Here is a 17,468-nt window from a genome sequence, read left to right as displayed (position 1 = left end):
CTCACATTTGGCACATAAATGTTTACAATTGTGAAGTCTTGGTGGATAGACCCCTTAATTATGATATAATGCCCTTCTTCATCTCTTGATACAGTCTTTATTTTAAAGTCTAGGTTGTCTGATAGAAGTATGGCTACTCTGGCTTTGTTTTGTGGACCATTAGCATGTTAGATGCTTCTCCATCCCCTTATTTTCAATCTGAAGGTGTCTTTAGGTCTAAAGTGGGTCTCTTGTAAACAGCATATAGATGGATCTTGTTATCTTATCCATTCTGTTATCCTGTGTCTTTTGATTGGAGTGTTTAGTCCATTGATGTTTAGAGTGAGTACTGAAAGATAAGAATTTATTGCCATTATGTTGCTTGTAGAGTTGGAGTTTCTAGTGGTGTTCTCTGGTCCTTTCTAGTCTTTGTTGCTTTTGGTCTTTATTTATTTATTTGTTTGTTTGTTTTTTCATCTTTTCTCCCCTCAGAGAGTGCCCCTTAAAATTTCTTGCAGGGCTGGTTTAGTGGTCACAAACTCTTAATTTTTGTGTGTCTGGGAAACTTTTTATCTCTCCATCTGTTTTGAATGACAGCTTTGCTGGATAAAGAATTCTTGGCTGCATATTTTTCTGATTCAGCACATTGAATATATTCTGCCACTCCTTTCTTGCCTGCCAAGTTTCTGTGGATAGGTCTGCTGCAAACCTGATCTGTCTTCCCTTGTAGGTTAAGGACTTTCTTCCCCTTGCTGCTTTCATGATTCTCTCCTTGCCTGAGTATTTTGTGAATTTGACTCTGATATGCCTTGTTGATGGTTGGTTGGTTTTTGTTGAATTTAATGGGAGTCCTCTGTACTTCCTAGATTTTGATGTCTGTGTCTTTCCCCAGGTTAGGAAAGTTTTCTGCTATGGCTTGCTCACATAACCTTTCTACCCATATTTCTGTCTCTTCCTCTTCTGCGACCCCTATGATTCTGATGTTGTTCCTTTTTAATGAGTCCCTGATTTCTCTAATTCTTAAACCATGCTTTTCGCCTTACTCTCCCTCTTTTTTTCTGCTTCATTATTCTCCATAAGTTTGTCCTCTAGATCACTGATTCTCTGTCCTGCTTCACCCATCCTTGCTACTGTAGCATCCATTCAAGATTGTAGCTCAGTTATAGCATTTTTTATTTCATCCTGACTAGCTTTTACTTCTTTTATCTCTGCAGAAAGGGATTCTAATCTGTTTTCGACTCCAGCTAGTAATCTTATTATCGTGATTCTAAATTCTGGTTCAGACATCTTACTTGTATCTGTGTTGGTTAAGTCCCTGGGTGTCATTTCTTCCTACTCTTTCTTTTGGGGTGAATTCCTGCTGAATTCTGTGGTTCAGCTTGTGAAGATTGTTGTGTTAATCCTCAGATCAGTTTTCTAGGTATGCAGGATGGTTTATTGTTGGTCTGGCTGTATTTCCTGGACGTGAGACACACAAAAAACTTCCATGCTGTTCCACCATCTTGGCTCCTCCCTCACCTTCTAAACTTTTTGAACTGGATTTTTAATGTCTTTTATCATAGAGTATTCTTTTTTTTTTTTTTTTAATTCTAAAACACTGCTTGATTTTTCACTAGTTACTTTTTGCCTCATTAAGGGCACATTTTGTAGCTCTTGATTTTACACCTATGTTACAAGAGCATGAATAGACTCCTAAGTTACATACTACCCCCTTAGCCTTGTCCACATTGTCTTTAGGGGGAAGAAGAAGCAATATTGTTGAATTATTTTGAGAGTGAGATCCAAAGTATTCCAAGGATGCAATGAAGTTCACCTTGGCTTTAGTATTTATTCAAAATTTGGGGACGCCTGGGTCACTCAGTCGGTTGAGCATCTGATTTCAGGTCAGGTCATGATCTTGTGGTTCGTGAGTTCAAGCCCTCTGTTTGTGGTGCTCTCTGCTGTCAGTGCAGAATCTGCTTCAGAGCCTCTGTCTCCTCTCTCTGCCCGTCTCCCATAGGTGCACATGCTCTCTCTCAAAAATGAGTAAATGTTAAAAAAAATATATGCTATTTGTTTTTAGCTCTTGCAATGCTGAATAATTGAATGCCTACCGCAACATTTCTGCATTCCTGAATCCATGTGTGATCAATGATGTTGTGTGGGTTATCATTGTATCTACTGAGAGTAACAACATCAGTAATATGTGGCATATTGGATTTATTGTTAATATCTGAATATTCACTTTAATATATTAATAAGTACTCTAGATGTAACTTATGTGAAATTTTCTTTTGTCAGAGACAAACTATATGTCACAGTAGGTATTTTAGAACTGTCTCATCATGTGTTTAAACAATATGGGATAGAAGCTATTATATATTGAAAATTTGGACAAAAGAAAGCTGTGCTTTGGAAACATTAGTATCAATAGTGCAGAACTTCTAACAACCATTGGTTGTCTGCAAAGAAAGTGGTTTATTTGCTGTTATTTATTTATTGGAAAAGTGAACAAACTTATTTGCCTCAAGATTCTAAGTATTTCTTTATGATATATGGCATCTTCTGTAAAAATCTCCCTATTCACCTATAGGGAAGGTCCCCAAATTGGTGGGACCTCAGTGAAAGCTGAGGTACAGATGAAAAAACAGAGAATTTTGTCATCCTGAAAGCCACTTAACATCATTCCATTACCACAATTCTCAATCCATGGTTGATGTATACATGGATGTATCAGCAATGAAAACATTAGCAAGGGTAACAATCTTAAGTTTGCTTTTGAAAGTTTCAGAAAGCATTTTTGTGAACAGTGCACTGTCAGTTTGTGGGATTTCTCCGGTAAGTTGCATCATCACTATTGACCAAATCTTTTTAAGTCCAGGAGTTGAAGAGGTGAGAAGTTGTACCTCAGTTACTATTAGATAGAGGGCAGTATTGCCACCAGCAGTGCCCATTATTGGCAGAATTAGCCAAAAAGTAATTTATTCTTCAATTGAGCTAAGTTGAAAGTAAGTATACAATTCAATATCCTGAAGGTACATCATGATCACCAACAGAGCAGTCTAACAGCTGCTAGTGTTGAGAAATTGTTTCTGTAGGATGTCAAATTTAAAATGGCTACTAAACTTTTACATAACACAAGTGTAATAATAGTTTTGACAGAATTTCACATTTACTCTTATATCACAAGAGTTCATCAAGAATGGTGTTTCAACTTCAGCTGAAAATTGATTTTACACTAAGTCAGTCATAAAAAAATAAGTACTTTAAAAAAATGAAGAGTATTTGCTCCATGTCTAACTTATATCTAAAAAGAGCTCGGAACTTTAGTATTTTGGGGTTGCAAGTATAAAACCACATTATCACAGTATATAGCATTTTGCAAAACTAGTTGATAAGAGATGATTTTTAAGATTTAATTTTGTTGGCCTTTTAAAAGTTATTGTATTCAGTTTTCATTAATTATGACCATGTAGACCATAGTGCCTAGATTGCTGCAAAAGATGCAGTACAGTGTTATGAAGAACAAATAAGGAATGTGAAAATGCTCAGAGAACTACAGGGTCCCATTAAAATTCTTGAGTTATGTTCTGTTTGTTGTTTTCCTGATTTTTCTTTAATACAGCCAGCATCTTAAACTGGGTATACCAGTAGATGCCAAACAAAGTCCTATTAAAATTAAAATTTAAATTTTATCATTATTTACTAACAGATAAATAATGATGTGTAGTCTTTTTGTAGGAGGAGATAGAAGATAAAATCAGATGAAGACCTAGGTGAAACTCCTATTAAAAACTCCGAGATGTTTATAGTTTGCTCTTTTGTAATGAATTATTTGAGAAGTCACCTATTTACTATTTCTTTTTCCCCTGCCAGGCTATAAGCTAATTGGGAGTAAGGACTCAGTGGATGTATTCTCCACTGCCTCTCCAGTGCCTAGCACAGTGACAGGCAATTCGAATGGACTCAAGGATTTATTGATATGAATTAACAGATTGTATTTCATTGATTTTTTTTCACCTTTCTTTTTGACTACAAAGTAATACTACTTTTATTAAGCAGGAAAATATCACCTCTAGCTATTGCTACTTTTAATATTTTAGTACATTTCTTTCAAGACTTTTTATTATGCTTATTTAAATTGTTGAGACCACATTATATATACAGATTTGTGCCCTGCTTGATTTTTGCTGAATGTTATATCAACATGGTATATCAATATGTTTATATCAATATGTTTTGCTGAATGATAATATCAGTATGTTATATCAATATGTTTTGTTAGATCATTGAAAACTTTCATAAGTATCATTTGAAATGGCCATAATGTAATAGCGTATTTCTTAGTCATTTCTAAAATTTTAGTATTTACTACCTTACTTTTGCTATTATAAATAATCCTGGATTTTAAAAAAGTTTTTAGTCCATTTTTAATTTTTTTCACCTTGGTATAGATTTCTAAAATGAGAATTACTAGTAAGTCAAAGAATATGAACATTTTTAGAATTCTTAATTATATTGTCAAAAATTCCTTTGTGGAACTGTTACATCATTTTGCATTTCTACCATGAGAGAGTCCATTTTTCAACCCATTGCCAGACTTAATGCTATTTTAAAATCTTTGCTAATTTGGTAGAAGACAATGGTATGTCATTATCATTAGCATGTCTATGATTAGTAGGGAAGTTAAACTTTTTTTCTCAAATGTCCGTTAGCCATTCCCTTTTTCTCACCAGTAATTTTCTGCTTATGTCCTATTCTAGAGTCAGTACTTTTTGATGTGCTTTTTATTTACTAAGGTTGATAAGTGTCACATATATAACAAATACCATTTCCCAGTTTTAAAATTTTTATTATCTTTCAATATGCTAGAGGGTTTTTTTTAATTAAAAATAATTTTTTTAATGTTTATTTTTGAGAGAGAGACAGAGCATGAGTGGGGCAGGGGCAGAGAGAGAGGGAGGCATAGAATCTGAAGCAGGATCCAGGCTCTGATCTGTCAGCACAGAGCCTGACACAGGTCTCGAACTCACAAACCATGAGATCATGACCTGAGCCAAGTTGGCTGCTTAACCGAATGAGCCACTCAGGTGCTCCAGTATGCTAAAGTTTTAAAGTAAATAGTCATTTTTTTAAAAAGTTTTATTTAAGTAAGCTCTACACCCAGCATGGGGCTCGAACTCACCACCCCAAGATCAAGAGTTGTATGCTCTTCCAACTGAGCCAGCCAGTCGCCTTGTAAATAGTCATTTATGTTTATTATTTCCCTTTGCAATTTTTCTCACCGCTGTGAAGTTTAGGAAGTTCTCTATTAAGAAATCGGATAAATACTCCCTTTTTTCCCATATGGCTTTTAAGGGATTAATATGAAGTGTAGCAATTATGGTAATTATTTTGCACTTAAGTGTTTAATCTGTAAGGAATTCATATTGCCTGATATTATATGAAGCTATAAATTTGATTTTTTTCCAAATAGCAAACCAGTTATTCCAACACCATTTGTAGAGTAATTCTTTACATTTCATTCTTAGTGTAGTCATGTATTTTTTATGACGTTTGTGTCAAGCCAGTTCTGTCATTTCCCTAACTAAAATGATACAGTGCAACATTACATACAGTCATGTGTAACTGTAATGTAACTTAGGTTTCTGTGCTGCTTTACAGATTGAATGTAGAAACCGACACTCCAGGAAGGAGACCAAAAATCAGTTCTTTATCCCCTCAAGGGCCTGTTAAACTCCAGGAAGCATCATATTCCGATGCTAATCAAATTGTCTCACAGAACCCTTCTTCACATGGGACTAAAAAAGATTTAACTAAATATGACAATTTTAAAGATATTAAATTGACAAATGTTAGGAGCAAGGCTGACCATGGAATTAAAAACTTTTGCGCTCCTAAGATTGCCAAAGATGTGAAACCAAAAACAGAAGGCCAAGCAAGTGAAAAACAATGGCCTCATTTACTCACTCAGGGGGAGAAGTTGAAAGAACTCAAGAAAGAAAGGTACAGGAAATTTAGAGACAGTTCTGAAAAATGTGTTTTGGGGAAACGCAAGAGAATCCATTTTTCTCAGGATTGTAATTCCGAGAAGATAATCAAGGAATCCCTTGAATCTAGAAGAAGGAAGATCAGTTTCAAAATCCCAATAAAATCCCGTGATACTCTCCAGAAGCTTGTAGAAGAGAATGTCTTCAATTTAGAGTCTAACAATTCAAAGACTAAGCAGGAGAAGAAAGAAAGACTGAAAGGTTCCCAAGCTTCATTAAATTTGACTAGGCACAAAAGTGAACGTTTATTTTCAGAATCCACGTATAAACAGGCTGTACATGAGTGGAAAGGAAAATATCATCATGAGCATCAAGAAAGTAATGATTCAGGTTCTGGTGAAAACCCAATCCAGGTAAGGTGGTGCAAAATGAGAATGTCGGTTGTAGCAAAGAATTTTAATAACAGTCAGGTTTGAGTTTTTTCTATTATTAATAGTGATCACAGAGAGCAGATTTACCTTAGAAAGATATTTGTTGGTTCCTTTATTTTACCTTTTTAATTCCAACCTCCTTAGGAAGATAATCCCAGTAAGTATCAAGGATACTTGGTAATAGAAGGTAATTGTGAAAAGGTAGAAAGCAGCACTTACAGAGAGTCCTTTCAAAAAAGCACTGTGACCGTCTCTTAGGCTCTTCTCTAACCCTGGTTACTATGGAACATCCAGGTTACTCTTCTGAAGAGCTATTCCTTTAACGAGTTGTTTTGGAGTGCCACTACCAGGCCCCGCAATCACAGTCTCTGTTTTCAGAGACTCCTTCATGTGAGGAGACACACAAGCAATCATCTTAAGTCTAATAAGTACTTATCACTTAACATGGGAATACAGAGCCAGGGAATAATGGCCTTGTACACTGTAGAGGGGTTACTTAAGAAAGGTTTGCTGGACAGGGTCACATTTAAACTGAGAGCTAAAGAATGAAAAGGAGTTATTCAGGTGAAGCCAGGTAGGGTGGGATGGGAGAAGCAGGGATGTTCCAAGCAAACGGAACTAGTATACAGAGATCCAGCCTGGAAAGTTTGGCACATCTCTTTTGCCTCTAAATTATGCAATAAATCAACACGTGTGGACTAGTTGGAGAAGCTAATCTCTCTAGCCTCGTTCCTGTGGCAAATAAAATTATTTATCTTTATAACTTTTTTTAATGTTTATTTTTGAGGGGCAAGGGAGGGGCAGGGAGAGAGGGAGAGCCAGACTCTGAAGCAGGCTCCAGACTCTGAGGTGTCAGCACAGAGCCCGATGCTAGGCCTGAACTCAGGAGCCGTGAGATTCAGACCTGAGCTGAAGTCGGACACTAAACTGACTGAGCCACCCAGACACCCCTAGAATTATTTACCTTTAAGAGAACTTAAGAACTTTGGAATTTCACAACTTCCGACAGCCTGATGTTTAGAGACTGCTTATAAACAGGGGTAGTTGAGCCTACCTGCTTTTAGGAACGAAGACTATAAGATACTTCCTAGGAGACACAGAGGGATTATAACTAGGGAGGCTGGAAGAACTGGAGAGAGTACTTTTCGTTCAGTGAAACTGAAAGAGTCCAAAGAAGAAAACAGTTGAGTTTGTTCTTTTTATTGCTTTCTTAAAAGAAAGCTCCAGTTTTCTTGGGTTACAACCAGTTCTCTAGAGAAAATGTGAGAAAGGAATTTGAAGTTGCAAGATGTTCAGTGAACACTTTGGTGTCATTGCTTGATGTTCCCCCTGTACTGTGCATGTAAGGAACAGTACGAGAAAGCCCCGCAGTACACCTTTTTGTCTCTAGATAGAATTACCACATAAATCAAAAGAGGTACTTAGCATGAATATTAATTAAGTTGTAGGAGAAGCAGTTTTTGCATGATTACTTTCCGGTTCTTGGCATTAAAACTCCTTATAAACTGTTCCTTTGATAGCAATCTAATCTGACTTAAAGTCCTTTAAACACAGGAGCAGCAAATAAATATTGTTCTTATCTTAGTATATTCTCCTTAGCATATTATTGACAGTAGTTAATCTTCCTAACATTATGTTTGTTGTTTTTCTCACAAATTCTTTAATAGATAATTATCTTCCTAAAATAATGAGTGTACTTCACAAGGAAATAATTATTATCTTCTGGATTTGGTAATCCTGTTATTTAGTAATCCCGTTATGCTTTCCAAAGAGAAAATACCTTCTTTTGTTTCTTATATTTTATAGCCCTTTGATAGAGACCCCTTCATTTGCACCCTCCCCTCACCATTGAAAACTAATGGTCCAGAGATTTATAGTTCATAGCCCACTTTTATTTTTATTTTTTTATAGGCCACTTTTATAAATAGCATCCTCCTCCTACAGGTCTATGAGGTAGCAATTCAACAGTTTATCAAACATTAATTAAAGCTGCCTATTATGTATCAGGTACACTTCTAGTTTCTAGGGATTTAGAGATGAATAAGATGATCTTTACCCTCAAGAATTTCCCAAGGAGGCAGATTAGTAGACAAATACAGTTGCAATACAGTGAAATAAACATTAGAGCCCTAAGAATTGGGCTGGTGTTAGTATAAATTTGGGGGTGAGTTAAGGAAGGGCTGACAGAGTGGAGATTCTTGAGCTTGGTGTGAAGGGTGTGTAGAGCAAGAATAAAAGTTCTCCCAGGGTGGAGGGCCAGCATGGTAATGGTAGCAAGTCATGAGATTGTCCCATGGCAGAGCATACATGGGGACTGAAGTTGTTCAGTATGACTAGAGTTGAGATGTGTAGAAAATCTGCATATAGGAGAGGGAGTGGGAGAGGAAGCCAAGGTCAGGCAATGGACTTCTTTGTATCCCATGGGAAAGATTTGTTCTGTTTTATCTTGTGTGCCTTAGATGGTGTAGAGAGCCACTGAAATATAACCAGGGAAGCAGTATAATCTGGTTTTCAGTTTAGAATCACTCCAGTAGATAAAGCCATTGTTACTCTCATTAGTGATACTCCTTTTTGTCATCCCCAGGGAAGGCTGTATCCCAGTTCATTTATTTAATAAAGTGTGGTAGGAGGAGGCAAACAAATGCCCACTGAGACTTTCTTTTTTTAATAGGGAGAAGTCTTCAGGAACAATTGACCTGAACTTTTTGGTTTGGAGAAGTGATAGAAAATTTATTAAAGTCACTGGAAGTGGCCTGTGGTCAAAGAGAGTGAAGGGTAGTAGTGACCTATGTAAATGAACAATAGGACTTTAAATATCAGGAGTTGTAGGAAATTCTGATAATATTCTCTGGCTTGTTTGGCACTTCCTAATGGAAGAGAACCTTAAGGATCTGGTGAGATTTAAAGTCAATTGGAGAAGAGATTGTAAAATCCAGAGTCATGACACAGTAAAGCTATAATGAGCCTATGTGTGTGATGTATATGGTGGTATAGCATGTGAAGACTGGCGTTGGGAATTTAGGATGAAAGCTGAATTCCCAGTAAAGCAACCTATGATATACTTGTCTAAAGGGAATATGTAATTTATACCATATATAGCTGCCTGTAAAATACATGTGAATTTGGTGCTATTTTGCAGAATTCTTAGAAGATGATTTAATTTAGCAGTGGCTTTTGCTGAATTCCCTATTACCTGTACATAGGGTCAGGTAAATCTCATCTGCTTAGCAAAAGTGCCAGTGGAAAATTGGAGAGATTTTTTACTTCTATTGAAAGACAAAAATTAAAACACAGACCTCTGGTGCTCTACCCATGTATGAGACAACTATGCATTTTTCAGCTTTTCTCCTTCAGCCATATCATAATCTTTAGGTTCCCTTTGTTTTGTCATGTTACTTTTATTTTTATTTTTTTAAGATGTTAAGTAATCTTTACACCCAATGTGAGGCTTAAATCCACAACGCCGAGATTAAGAGGCACATACTCCACCGACTGAGCCAGCCAGACGCCCCTGTCATGTCACTCTTACAAGTGGGTCAGCTACTCCTGGGTGAAAATTTCCCACCATTGAAGGCCAGCTTGTTTACCTTGGTCATGGTTCTTTCTGTTTCTCAGGGTGGCATGTAGTTCTACTCTTATAATACAAGTATTTTTAGGTGAAGGAGTAAGCGTTAAACAATTTCTATCTTGTTTCATTGACTTAACCTTTCTTCTAAAAAAAATTTTTTTTAACATTTATTTATTTTTGAGAGACAGAGACAGAGTGTGAGTGGGGGAGGGGCAGAGAGAGAGGGAGACACAGAATCCAAAGCAGGCTCCAGGCTCTGAGCTGTCAGCACAGAGCCCGATGTGGGGCTCGAACTCAAGACTACAAGGTGATGACCTGAGCTGAAGTCAGACACTCAACTGACTGAGCCACCCAGGTGCCCCTTGTTTCACTGACTTAACAGAATGAGGCTTTTTTATTTTAGGGGAAGTTTCTATCTAGGGACAATTTGCCTCTTAGGGGGGGCATTTGGCTGTTAAGGAGATAGAGACATATTTGATTGTCAAGATTGGGAGGGAGAGGTGCTGCTGGTATCTAGTGGGTAGAGGCAAGGGATACTGTTAAACAGCATAATGCACATAATAACCCCTAAAACAAAGAATTATCTGATGCCACATGTAAATAGTGCCAACGTTACAAACCCTACCCTAGGTATATACTTCATCTTTAACTAATGAAATTACTTTTCATTTCAGAGTTTTGAAGCTCCATGTTCTTCAGTGTCCCTTGAAAGTATTCAAGATACAGATCAAGAGGTTACTGATATACTTATTTACTTTGAATATTTTAATGAAATTAAGTCAAACAGTTCCTATATTTATAGATTAAAAAAATGGCTATGAAAACCTTGATAATATGAAAATAACAGTGATATCTCTACCTAATATGTAAGTTTGTGAAGTCATGAAAAACTAGCTGGAAAAATACTTAATTTACTTGATCACCTTTATGTCTTTGTTTTTAATAAGCTCTAAACTGGTTTGAATAAAGAGCATGGAGCCTGTGTCCACAAGTTATATGAATTCTCATTTAATGTTATCACACATTTGCATGCTTATACCTAGGCTTGCCAAACTGCAGTGTGATATTAACTTGTTGGCTTCATTTTTCTAATCAGCAATAAGATGAAAATATTATTGAAAATGAGAGTGCCTGCATTTTTTTTTTTTTTTTAGCCTGTTGGCTTCATTTCCCAGCTGGAATCTCCTGATTGACTCTCATGAAATTATTGCATAGAATTTTATGTTTCTTGGTCCTATATTAAAATTAAATTCGTGGAACACTTTGTTGCAGTTTCCTATTTGAAGAAGACTTTACAACCATATTGATTACTTCTTATTTGTGATGGTCAGTTGTATTTTTCTGTCTTGTGGGTCGGTGCTCCTTGAGAGAAGAAAGATTTCTCACCCTTTCTCTAAAAATAGATTATATTTACAGTCCTTCACATCAAAATATATCAGGGAGTTACTTCCCTGAAGTGAGAAGGGTCTTAAAGTCTAGATTTCAGTTTTTGATGTTGCATAAACAGTCTTAGAAATCGCAAGAAGAGGTTCATCATCCAGATGTAAACATATTTGGCTCCCAGAGTACGTTGAAGTGAAAACATGGGATGAGGATGAACTTATTTTGAAGGGCTACTAGGGAGTAGGTTTTGTGCAGGGAACTTCACATTATTTCAGTCCTCACAAAACTACTACCAGGAAATAGATATTTAACATTCCTATTTCATAGGTGAACAAATGGAGACCCAAGTTAAATACTTTGCTTGCCTAAGGTTACAGAAGTAGTAAGAGAAGAGCTAGTTTTAAAACCCTGCATTTTGTTTATAAATCTGTATTCTTTCATCTTGCGGCCCCCGTATTTTTGTAATTTTTTTCCCACAAACCATTTCATCTTCGGTGAATTAGTTAGAATTAATAGCTTTCCAGCCTTTTTAATCTGCAGAGGAGATAATTCAAAATATTTTACTGTGGGTCTTTTGCTATTTAGATGCAGATAGTGGAAGAGCTCCATGCTGTACGTGTGGGGAAAAGTGTGGATTTACCTGTGGTTTTATCTTCCGGGGAGTTAACGAGCATGGAGATTGACCTGGTGGACGATGATGTACATTCCTCTCCTGGTATATCCTATATGTAGATGATGATGTTTATGATCTCCTGTACTTTCTTAGGAACCTAATATGCGAACATTCAATTTTTATAATATTTAGATGAAAGATGTTAAGGTGTGCTCATTTGAAATAAGGAAGTATGATATATTTCTTCTAGCTATAGGAATCTGGTCAAATATTTGTTTATCATCACATTATTGGGCAGTTGGCCATATTTTTGCCAAGCATCAGTAATCACAGTTATCTATTATTGTGCTATCAATGATCAGAGTTGTCTTTTAGTCTTGGTCTTAATCCTAACTTTTGACAATGTCAGCTTATGTAAAGCACTGATCAGAAATAATGCAAATTGCTCAAAGGTATTATACTCATGGTTTTTTTATTTATGTAGTAAAGTTTTGATCAATTTTACCACTGGGAGAAGATAATGATAGATATTATCCAAAATCTATTAGCATACTGGTTTGAGTTGTGTTTATAAAAATAGTATTGCTACATCACAGTCACATTGCACTTACCAGTTTGCTAAGTGTTTTCCTGTGCATTAATTTGTCTGATCCTCACAATGGCCCTGTGAAATAACAATGCTGGTGTTATCTGTTTTCTTTCACTTTCACGTGTTTTTCTTTTCAACTACATTTCACTCACCGTATATTAAAATAAGCTTATAAATTATAAGTGCACAGCTGCTAGTGATGCAGAACGGGGCTTGGGAGCATAGTTAACTGCCAGGGCAAATTAGTTCATGATTTAAAGTCCACTCAGAAACAATTCATGATGTTTTACTAGTAGATAATTAAACATTGATTACTGTCCCTTTAAGGATTAAACAGTTTTGTTTTTGTTGTCTAAAGGATTGCCTTGTCTTAAGAATACCATCAAAGTTCTATGATACCAAATTTTAGTTATTATACAAGTCTTTTATCAAGTGCCATGAAATCCTAACTTTACTCTTTTTCTCTAGCAAAAAGTGCTTCAGATAAAAAGCTTCTAATTGTTATTGACACAAATATTCTGATGAATCATCTCAAATTTGTTAGAATTTTGAAGACCACAGAAATCCCAGGTACTTATAAAACGTGATTCTGATTTTCTTACTTGAGTTGATATTTTATATCAACAATGATGTGGGGTATTTTTTTTTCACAAACACGTTTCCACCTGGATATGCTATGAAGTATATATATTAATATATGTATGTTAATAATCAGCATAAATTAAAAAAAGAGCCTTGAGAGGTTAACCTAACAATCTAAACTTACTCTTCTTTGATCTCCAATAGTATTTATTTTTGTACAATTATTTGATTCTTGTATCTGTTTTTAATTTCCATTTTTTATGTGTTATCTCTTCATTAAAAAAATTTTTTTCATGTTTATTTTTGAGAGAGAGAGCTAGTGCGTGGGAGGGGCAGCAAGAGAGGGGGACAGAGGATCCCAAGGGGCTCTGTGCCGACAGCTCAAACTCACAAACTGAACCATGAGATCATGACCTGAGCTGAAGTCAGACACTTAACTGACTGAGCCACCTAAGTGCCCGTGTTATCTCTTCATTTAGACTGTGAATTCCTTACTTCAAAACTTCCAATTCTCCTAAAACAATTCAATTTAGTAACCAAATAAACATTTGTCGACTTCTAAGAAATCTTTTTTTATTTTTCAGGCTTTGATAGACTTGTGTTAATAATTCCCTGGGTGGTTGTACAAGAGCTAGATCGTATGAAGGCAGGAAAACTACTAAAACACGCCCAGCACAAAGCTATACCTGCAGTTCATTTTATCAATGACAGTCTCAAAAATCAAGATAAAAAGCTATGGGGTCAGTCAATACAACTCGCATCTCAAAAAGTTTGTAAGTATGGTTCTCTCAGGATGTTTTCTAATTAAGGTTTATTTGGGTGCTGACTCATGATTGGAGGGAAGTGGTGCAAAATGTAAAAGAAAAATTTATAATTAGGTACCTGGTTGGCTCAGTCGGTGGAGCAAGTGACTTTTGATCTCAGGGTCATAGATTCGGTGGAAGGATTACTTAAAAAAAAAAAAATCTTTATTATTTCTTCTAAAATTTATTTATTTATTTTGAGAGAGAAGAAGAAGGGAGGGTGTAGGGAAGAGGCAGAGAGATAGGGAGAAGAGAGAATCCTAAGCAGGCTCTGCACCGCCAGTGCAGAGCCCGAAGCAGGGTTTAAACTCACAAACCATGAGATCATGACCTGAGCCGAAGTCAAATGCTTAACCAACTGAGCCACCCAGATGCCTGATAAAAACAACAGCAACAAAAAAAAATCTTAAAAAATAATTTATAATCATTGGAATATGGAATGGCTAGGTGTAGTGATAGGCCAGGTTTGGGATATTTGGTTAGGTTTGGTTCAGAGGTTTTGATTTTGATTTTTCTGCTTCTTAGGCTATGTCTGTATTTCACAGTAACTGTACAGTTCTGTATGTATAGTTTTCTCTATTACAATACTTTGGATCTTTTTGTGTGTGTGTGAATATCATTGTTGAGTGATGAAGCCAGTAAGTGATCTAGGTTTCGAATCTGTCACTGTATGCAGTTAGTATGATGCAGGGAGAGGCATTGTTTTCCTCTGGTTTGTCAGAATCTGTAATAAGGGGGTGTTTGTATAATAAAGGTCTCTAGATTTTCTTTTAAGTCATTTTTAAATCACTCTAGTCTTAGGACCTAAGTATATTCTTTATGTTTTATATATATAACTTTGTGGAAAAAATCTGTGTGTAAAACAACACTGTTGTCTCTGCAGAGTTTATACATATATTTAGAGAATTTATTACATTCTTTAAAACTTTGTTTCTTCTTAATTCATAATTATGTATATATTATGTACATTCACTCTATTTTAAATATCGTGGGTAGGGGCGCCTGGGTGGCTCAGTTGGTTGAGCGTCCGACTTCGGCTCAGGTCACTATCTCGCGGTCCGTGAGTTCGAGCCCCGCGTCAGGCTCTGGGCTGATGGCTCAGAGCCTGGAGCCTGCTTCCAATTCTGTGTCTCCCCCTCTCTGCCCCTCCCCCGTTCATGCTCTGTCTCTGTCTCAAAAATAAATAAATGTTAAAAAAAAATATATCGTGGATATATGTTTTCTGCTATATTCACATACACCATAAGATATGAAAGAATTCATCCTATGATGAATCTAATTATGGTATTAGCCCTGTTAAGAGTTGTTAGTCCAATCTTTGGAGAGAAAGGGTCTCCCCCATTCATTCACTCATTCATTCCATTTACAAATGTTTATTAGCTCTTAGTATATATATATTCCATATACAATCTTTGTGTATTTTGAGCTTCATGTGGTATGTTATAAGAGCTTTCAAAGGGAAACCACACATATCACTTATTAGAGTTAAGACCAAAATGTTTGAACATTCATATTAAACCAAACATCTTAGATGGTCTTTTTTTTGAACTTTTCATTATGAAAAATTTCAAATGCAGAGGTAGAATAACATATGAATCCCTATGTACCTATCACTCATTTTCAGTAATTATCAGCATTTTGCAAGAACTGCTTCAGGAATTTGAAGCAGATCTCAGATTTATCATATCATATCATTTTTACCCATAAATACTGTGGTATATGTTGCTAACCGACAATCCTTTTATTTTTAAACAACCACACGATTAACAAACGTAACCCCTCATCCAAACCATCATGTCAGTGAAAGCCCAAACCTTAAAAAGAGATGGGAACTTTTTTTACTCTTAATCTTTTATTTAAAATTTTTTGGTTTGTTGATATAAATTATATTTTGTTATATAACAGCATGGATAAGGATGATAATAATAGACAACATTTATATGGCCATTATTCTCCAGGCCCTTTTCCAGGTGCTTTAACAGCTGATATCATTCAAACCATGTAGTACTTGTAGAAGATACTCTTATTAGCCCCATTTTAGAGATGAGGAAATTGAGACCTAGAGAGGTTAAGAACTTATCCTATATAGCATATCTATTTCTTCAACAGATTTGCTTTGAAAATTATTTTAGAGTTCACTTTGAATAGATATTTTGGCCACATTTGTTATTTATAGATGCTTAGAATGATTCTTTTGACTTTTCCATTTTCATGTGCTTTTTGATAATTTAACTTATTCACTCTGTGCTGTTTTTGATGATTAAGGAGGATAAATTATAGTAGTGGTCTCAAACTTCTGTGTTGTTTAAATTTCTGGTTGTCTTCCTTGAAATCCCTATTTCCCTTTAATATTTGAATGGTATTATTCTATCTTAGTTTTATTAAATTGCTGAAATTACTTTTAGTTATAAGGTTGTAGATATAAAATTAGGTTATTTGTGTAATTATCTATGTCAGGTATTTATGTCACATAAAGAACTTAATGTGTTTCTCCGTATCACTGTTTCCTTCAGACTGATCATTAAAAACATTCTTTGTATAAAGTACAGTGTACTTAATAAGTTTATTCTGTTGATAATGATTTTATGATATCCATTAGAAATATCTTTAGGCTTTTTTATCATAGTAAAATTACATTTTATATTCTAATGAACTAATATTCTTATAAAAAAATTCAGGATTATTGAGTAAAATTAAAGTGCTTGTTTGGAAAAAGGGAAGAACAAGTTGATCTTTTATTACACTTTACAAATGTTAAGCACGTTTGCAACCAACTCTAATAATTGCTCATTTGTATGTATTATATTCCTTTTATATAATCATTGAGTGTGATAACAATGCATTTTTTAACCCTTTTCAAAATTGTGTTTATTTTATATAGTGTTCAGTATGGTGAGAAGAGAATAGGATTTGAAATCTGATTAACCTGACCTGGAGAAAGTTAAAGTTGAGGAAACTAAGGAAATGAAGTAGGGAAAAATACCCCCCAGCTCAAAAAATGATTGTGAAGATTTGTTGAGTTCATATATTAAAGTACTTGATGGTTTATGGCCTAGAATAGGCGTAATTCTCTTGTGTCCTTGTTAAATGGAAAGCTTATACAGCTTGACCAAAACAAAAAAAAAATCCCTTTTTCCAAAATGGACAAAGAATCATAGATAATTCACAAAAGAAGAAGTACAACTAGTCTGCTCCTTGTTCATTGCAAATATTTTCCTGTTTGCCATTTTTAATGTTGTTAATATCTTATGTATAGACATTTTTAATTTATATCTTTCACTTTTTCTTTCCTTATTTCTTTTTATTGCTTCTAAGTTTAGAAAGCTTTTCTTTTGCATTTTAATCAGTGCTTCAGTGCTTTGGGAATATGAATTAGTAACTTTTCAGGAGAGCAATTTATCAGTGTTATCGAGAAGCCTAAAGATAAAATTCTCTTTCTAGAAATGTATTGTAAACAGATAATCAGATGCTTACAGTGATTTATATAATATTCATGACAACATTATTTATACAGCAAAAAATTTGAAACAATCTTACTGCCTAACAATTAG

The 17,468-nt window shown here is 35.2% G+C and overlaps 1 protein-coding gene across 4 annotated transcripts in view; it reads left to right on the top strand.

Moving 5' to 3' along the window:
* SWT1 (SWT1 RNA endoribonuclease homolog) overlaps window positions 1-17,468 on the top strand; it is a 104,250-nt gene that overhangs the window by 13,361 nt on the left and 73,421 nt on the right. For 3 of the 4 annotated variants that reach the window (XR_006295458.1, XM_043568885.1, XM_043568883.1), the window contains exons 5-9: window positions 5,623-6,361; window positions 10,622-10,681; window positions 11,916-12,045; window positions 13,001-13,102; window positions 13,699-13,887. Coding sequence is in view for 3 of the 4 variants with exons in the window: in XM_043568885.1 (XP_043424820.1) it covers window positions 5,623-6,361; window positions 10,622-10,681; window positions 11,916-12,045; window positions 13,001-13,102; window positions 13,699-13,887 (1,220 nt within the window). In the remaining variant the exon portion in view is untranslated. The remainder of the gene's footprint in view (window positions 1-5,622; window positions 6,362-10,621; window positions 10,682-11,915; window positions 12,046-13,000; window positions 13,103-13,698; window positions 13,888-17,468) is intronic. The other variant, XM_043568884.1, reaches the window with a different exon arrangement.

This window comes from Prionailurus bengalensis, chromosome E4 (assembly GCF_016509475.1).
Source record: "Prionailurus bengalensis isolate Pbe53 chromosome E4, Fcat_Pben_1.1_paternal_pri, whole genome shotgun sequence".
NCBI lineage: Eukaryota > Metazoa > Chordata > Mammalia > Carnivora > Felidae > Prionailurus > Prionailurus bengalensis.
The sequence above is the reverse complement of the archived record's forward strand: the minus strand, read 5'-3'. Positions and strand labels throughout refer to the sequence as shown.